The sequence below is a fragment of the Coffea eugenioides genome, chromosome 5 (genome assembly GCF_003713205.1).
Source record: "Coffea eugenioides isolate CCC68of chromosome 5, Ceug_1.0, whole genome shotgun sequence".
NCBI lineage: Eukaryota > Viridiplantae > Streptophyta > Magnoliopsida > Gentianales > Rubiaceae > Coffea > Coffea eugenioides.
In genome coordinates, this window is record NC_040039.1 from 2,017,328 (window position 1) to 2,024,184 (window position 6,857).

The window sequence follows — 6,857 nt, forward strand, 5'->3', positions numbered from 1 at the left end:
TTTGTGAATAATATTCGGCTATACTCCGCTGGTTATCATTGACTAGTAACCGGGGATCTTCACCTAAAGTGTCGATTTTCGCGTCAAAAAACAGCGATAATTATGAGTATGTGGTCTTTAAGCGGTTAAAGTTGAGTAACCGGACTCCTTCATTGGAGAGATGTCGGAGTTCGCGTCAAAAGACTTGAATGGCTCAAGACTAAGCACTTCCTTCAAGAAGGAGGAAAAAAAAAAGGAAAAAGAAACAAAAAAAATGAGAAAAATGAAAGAAAAAAGTATACGAGCACGAAAGTTTGTGAATAATTGTATTGCCTGCGGAACCATGAGTCTTTATGTTGAGATTTTGCTTAATAGTTGGACCGGTTATTAAAAAAAAATGTTGGTTGGATATTTTCTATTCTTAGATTAGTTAGTCTGGATTTGAAAGAGTCGTTGGTTTTAAAAGCTAGTTGGAGAGTTATCTCGTAAAATTTGTCATCAGTACTTGACAGTTATCTAAATGATACATTGGCAATAGTTGCTTTGATTAATAGCCATTGTTTTGAATTCGACTGCTGCAAAAATGTTTGCTTGCTTGGGTGTGTATTTAAAGTTTGAAATGCTTGAGGACAAGCATTGTCTTAGTGTGGGGGAATTTGATAGGGATATAATTATGCAGTTTATTTGTGGTTATTTGGTCCTAATTTTGGCAGTTTATTATGCAAAGTATTGGATTTCTGCCCAGATTTGGTATTTGTGTTATTTGCAGGCGAAGTGGTGTTAAAAGTGACAAAAAGAGACAAATTCCAGAATACTAGGCATTATAAGGCGTGCCCACGCCAGACAAGGTAGAGTTGCGTGAAAAAGACGGACCGCGGGCCCTATCCTTTAGACTACCACCTTTCTTTGGAAACAAATTCTGAACTTACGTGGGATTAGGAAGCCTTTTGAATGAAGACTTTTGGCAGCAACACTATAAATAAAAAGACAACAATAGACTAGGGCATCTGGGTCTTGGACTTTTCTCTGCTTTTGTTTTCTTCGTTGTTAGGAGACTAGCAACGGCATACTTTTTTCTACTTCCTCAATCAACAAAAACTCCATGAAAACTCTGAATTGCTTCATGATTATGCGGCAAGGCTAGTTCTTTTATCTAGTTGAGGAATAAATCAAGGACCGGGGCACCATAACTGTGAGATCGTTTTAATTGTTTATTTTTAATTTATATGTTCATGGGTATTTGATTATTCTCTATTTTTCCCTGAGTTATTATTGTTTAGATTTATTGGATAATTAGGCCTGTTATTCGAGTGTCTAATTGATAGCCAATTAGGATGTTGGCGCGTCGCCTTTAAGCATCTTGATTAGTGGCAAACGAAACAATTTCACCGCCTCGCAAGCGGTCTAATTTGGATCGTGGGGATAATTAATCTAGCCTAAATAAACCCGCATGTGTGTTTGTCATCTAGAATTGGGTCTTTCTAATGTCTAATGTTGTGGCTACATTAAATCCTGTGAGCGTTTCTGGGGTTGTCTAGTCACAAGAGGGTAGTTTATGAGCGTCTCTTGACTACCATAAAAGTAAGGAAAGATTGGTGGTTGGGCGCGTCGCTTGACCACTATAACCAGTTTATTCGTGAGTATATGAATTGTCCCTTGTATCCGTGATCAGTTGTGTGCTTCGGTGCCAAGATTAATTCCTTGACTAGGTTGTATCAATTAATTGTTTATTTCATTCTTGAGTTATTGCATTCATTGTGATTGTTCGTTTAGTGATTTTAAGTCTTTAATTTGTTTCATTTATCTCTCTCTCTTTCAAAAACCCCCCAATTATCTGTGTGTGATAAATCTACCAGTTCCCTGTGGAGACGATCCTACTCACCATGATACTCATTCAGTTTCGGTAGTAGGTCTAATACAAATTTTATTTTTGGTGGTTTGAACGCCACAGAAATTACGTAAAAGAAATTAAGCCAATTTCCTAACAACAAATCAATTTCCTCCAATTTTCTTTTCTTTGAGAATGACCCCCGAAATAAGGAGAGTCCATGGCAGCTAACAAATTAGGAAGTTGACTGGATTGGGATGACTACCCAATATCAATCACCGACTTTCCTGGCCTTGAATGTAGGTCCCCCGAAACGTACCACCATCAAATTAACTGGAAAATAATCACTTTTAATCATGTTTTGCTCCTTTTTTCTAAGCAATTGGCCACCAATTAACACCAAATATAAGTAGAATCTATCAAATTAAAATAATATTTGGCTAAAATCAAGGGAAAAATAATTATTAATTTAACAACAAATTATGACCTATCACTAGTTGACATCAAGATGCCCAATCAATGATAGCGCATGCTCATAGAAATAAAGGCCATGATGCAAGCATCTAGACATTTTACATGGGATGATAAATCAACCAAGCAATTAATTAATATTTAAATTAATGCCACAAGTATACCATTTCACTTTCAGAAGAAAGCAGAAAAATACAAATATTTGTGCACAAGGTATAGTGCGTCATTGACAAGAAAGTACACTCAAATCGGTGAGGCCAATAATGAAGAATCCATGTACAAGGGATGCCCACAATGCGTAATGCTGAGAAGACTATCTCTGGTGGTCGTCTTCGACTGCAGTGATTGGATTTACTGGATTTGAGCCAATTTCGATGTCAACCACGAAAAGAAACCTTACAATTTCACTCATAACATGCATAAATGAGAGTAGGTGTTCAATGGTGGGAAAAGGCGGAGGAGGAAGATCAGTAAGAGGGGAGACGAGGAGTCGGCAATAGGAGTATAGGTGGAGGCAAAGGAGTGAGTATGGGAGGAGGTGGAGGAGAAAGAGGTAGGGAACACTACAACAAAAATGGCCTTTAGCGGCATTTAAAAGTGTCAGTATAGACAATTTAACCTGACATTTTATCTATCCTCACACCTAGGGCGAGTGTTGTCCCTTCCAATGTGGGGATAGCCTCAAATCTTTAGCAACATTCAAACGTGTCAGGAAAACCATGCTGCTATAGCATTCCCTCTGCCAACAAAAACGTTTTTTTGTGATAATCGAAAGTGTCCGTATAGCATTAGAACATCAGTAGCGGATCAGTAGTATATCCAATTTATGAAGGCATCTTTAGTTGTCTTAATATATGACTTTAAGGACACGTAGCCATGTGAATTTACACTGCTTTGGACGACATGCCCATTTGTCATTAGTGTTTTTCGAAGTTAAGCTATGCTGACACTTTTAATTGCCAGGAGTTTTTTCCCTGTTTTTTTTTATATGGAAGCAACCTGCAATTAGTCCTCCCTGCTGTACATTCCATCAACCAGAATCCCAAGGGACTTGTAAAATTATCTCAAAGAGCAGAATGCATATAGCAATTTAAAAGAAGAAGTCGATACTCAAATATAATTCATTGAATTAAAAGTCGATAACAAGTACAAACATAGCAAGTACTAAAATCGCAAACAAGTGCTCAAAGCAAGTACTAAAATCCCAATAAAGTACCGAAAGATTCTCATTTACAATAACTTGAAAGACTTTCTTGTGCACAAACAAAAAGACTCTCATCCCTAACAAGTTGAAAGAAATGCTAAAAGTCAGGTAACGTAATTGTACAATATTAGCAACGATCCACGAGAGGTATAGTATATATATAGTACATTGTTTGGGCTCATCAAGATGAAACAAACAACTACCACTGCCCATGTTGATGTATGCTCAAGAGTTGTCTCCTCATTTCCACTTCCTTCAGCCATCTCTAGGTGGAGCAGTCCGGCTATGCTTTAGTAGAGGTTAGTGCCAATCCTTCAGAAGAAGAGAAAACAGCCGAGAAATTGAAGGGATGAAGAAAAGTGTATCCAGTGATCTGGGGAAACAGAAATTTTTTTTCCAATTCTTGAGCATTTGAGATTGGAAAATGATAGGAAAAAAATTGCAACAATAATAATATAATAACACCCCAGGAAATAGTTTGCGTTCAAGCAATTCAACCTACTGGAAATCATGTCATGCTAGAAATATAGCCTTTGGTCTATCAAATGCGATGGAAAAAATTATAGATATTGGACATAACTATGTACTGCAATTTCCTACTTGACAAGGTGTGTGGGACATGTGTCCAAGTCTCTGCCTCAGCTGGTCCTCACTTAAGTCAGTGCTAAACAAGTCATCATTATTTTTGAAGCCAAATCAATCATTGAAGCAGTTTTGGGGAGCGTAGCATTGTACTCCCAATCACTAACTGGTGCCTGAACAGCCAACATTGTCAACAAGCTGAAACTAAAGCTCGTCGTCCAGGCAACATTACATACAGTAGTGATCACAGTACCAACACTGTCAAGTAATGCACTGAACAAAAGACAGTATGACTAAGCAGATTAATCATTCTCCTTTAAACATCAGATAATATATATTATGTTTGACTAACTACAAGGGGCATTTGTCACGACAAAAGGGACGAGTGTGGATGCAGACACAAAAGTGCACAGATTCAAGAGCTCAGAGGCATGAGAGATTCTTAAATTTCTCTCTTTTATAAAAATGATGGTAGAAGCACCAGTATGATCAGCCAGAACAGTGTTCGATACCAAGCATCCCTTAAGCTAAAGAATCATATGCTAGCAAAATTTAATCTTATTTCACACAAACATAACCATAGATGTTGTCCAAGTTCAAAGTTTTAAACTCGTACATCAGATCAAAGCACTTCTTCGAAATCAGATTAAGGGATCATGCAAAATCAGGTCAGAACCTCACCAAAGGCAACCACGACAAGGAGACAAATTAAAGTTTCGATAATTCGAACAAGAGAAGGTTGAGACATATAAAAAGTGGACGAGTTCAAATAACTCACCCTGGCCATGTTAAAAGATGGAAATCTTGAAAATGCTTTGGATAGAACATCATCATTCACCTCATTACCAAGATCACCACAGAACAAACGAGAATCATCTGCACAACACAAACAGTAATACTGAAGGCATTAATACTAGCAAAAACAAGATCAGTGAAGGAATTAAGACAGGCGAAAATTGTCATAAAAAATGATGAATGCAACCACACAAGGAGTAGAGTACATGAAACTCACTCTCTGGCCAATCTGCAAGTGTAGGATCCTCCCATGCCTGCCCTGCTGCCTTACGAGGTACTGCTTTCTTCTTAGTCTCGGCCTTGTGCTCAATCTCACTACTTGCAAGCGCAGCTTTCACACTCTCTAGCGCTTCAAGTGTTATTGTTTGTGCATCCCTCTGAAATAATTGCTGGGCCTGTCCACCAAAACTTCAGATATTAAGAACTGACTGGTTTAACTTTAAATATTGCCATCATTCCTCTTCCTCAAACTATACTTATACCTAAATTAAGATGCAAATATAAACCCCCCCTCCCAAAAAAAAAAGAACTCTTGCCCACACATACAAAACCCCTGGGTCACCAAACTTCCACAATAATATCAGGTACCACGCGACAAGTTTCCCAATATTTTATTTGGCCCACCTTTGCACCCTAAAATTTGTGAAATCCCCTTCACCTTCTACATTGCCCCCCCTCCCTCTTTTCTAAAAACTAAAATCTCCACCATATCATATCAACTTAAGTAAATAATCACACCTCAACAATAAAGAAGGTCAATAATTTTAGAAGAAAAACATTAACCTAAAGTTCTTCTAATGCCTAAATTCAACTTCCTAAATCAATTTAGGAAGTTCTTCCTAAATGAATTAAGCCATATATATAAATGAACAGACCGGGTATTTTACCGAAAAATTGGACTTCCTGGTTCCTCCACTCACATAGACAACAATGGTATACATATCTCGACTCCTACCAATAATTAAAAAGATCAATTGTTTCTCATCATAGCTGCTGACAAGGGAATTCAAAAGTCAGGGGAAGAGGAAAAAGAGCCGAAATCACTGCCCTAAATCTCTCCAAAAATATTCCATCCAAAATTCATATAAAAAAACAACGTGGCTTCATGATTGGATATAGAAAAGTTCGTACTTGTTGATACTGAGGGAGGGAGTACACGGTAGGGACTGTAGCGGGAGCAGGATAAACGTGGGGAACCGCAGGAGGAGGAGTAGGAAATTGCAGAATTGAAGCGGCAGCGGCAGCAGCCACATAGGTTTGCGGCTGTTGTAGGTGAAACGGAGTCGGAAAGTACGTGCCGGTAGTGTAGGTGAATTGAGACGACGCCGTTGAGGATGAAGAAGAAGCTGCAGCAGCTGATGTCGACGACATAGCGAAATCACGAGATTTGAGAAGCGGGACCAAAAATTAGGGCTTCGTTGTTTTTGGAGAATTCGAACTCGTCCTTTTCAATGTCATGTTGTTCCATTTTCTGGTTTTGACGAACCTAAACCTGATGATGAGAGGGAAAGAGTAGGGGCGACTGGACGGCAGAGGTAGGGAGCAGAGGAGAGGAAAGTGGCCGAGAGAGGCAGAGGGCAAAAATTTAGGCAACCGAGAGAAATCAATTTAGGGCAAAAATTTATCATGGAATTACATCCCTTCAATGGGAAAGCAAGGGTAGTTTGATTGCGGAGAGATTCAATAGGAAAAACATTTGGGAAAGCAAGGGTAGTTTGATTGCGGAGAGATTCAATAGGAAAAACTTTGTGGGAAAGCAAAATTTTGGCCAAGAGTTTTGAGAGACAGTTTGCCGAGAGAGAGACTTTGTGCGAGAGATAAAGAAGAAGCAAAATTTCACTGGGAGGCAAAATGAAGTTTTGAGATTTCACGAAGTGTTTTGGCAAAGGAATCTTCCGCCAAAATCCAACGACGTCGTTTTGTGTTTTAATTTTTTTTGGTGTATCTCACATTTTCGTAAGTGTCATAATAGGGAGTCTAAAGGTACATTATTATTTT

The 6,857-nt window shown here is 38.5% G+C and overlaps 2 protein-coding genes across 2 annotated transcripts in view; both read right to left on the reverse strand.

Annotated features, from left to right (window-relative positions):
• LOC113770285 (TOM1-like protein 3) overlaps positions 1-3,745 on the reverse strand; it is an 11,372-nt gene extending 7,627 nt beyond the window's left edge. Inside the window, exon 1 of the mRNA XM_027314704.1 lies at positions 3,686-3,745. Within this exon, the coding sequence (XP_027170505.1) occupies positions 3,686-3,745 (60 nt within the window). The remainder of the gene's footprint in view (positions 1-3,685) is intronic.
• LOC113770287 (RNA-binding protein 42-like) lies at positions 3,648-6,230 on the reverse strand. Its single transcript, XM_027314706.1, has 4 exons — positions 5,991-6,230; positions 5,077-5,254; positions 4,843-4,940; positions 3,648-3,794 (listed from the first exon to the last, which is right to left on the reverse strand). The coding sequence occupies exons 1-4, from the start codon at positions 6,228-6,230 to the stop codon at positions 3,783-3,785; spliced, it is 528 nt and encodes a 175-aa protein (XP_027170507.1). The 3' UTR covers positions 3,648-3,782.
• Positions 6,231-6,857: the final 627 nt, after the last annotated feature.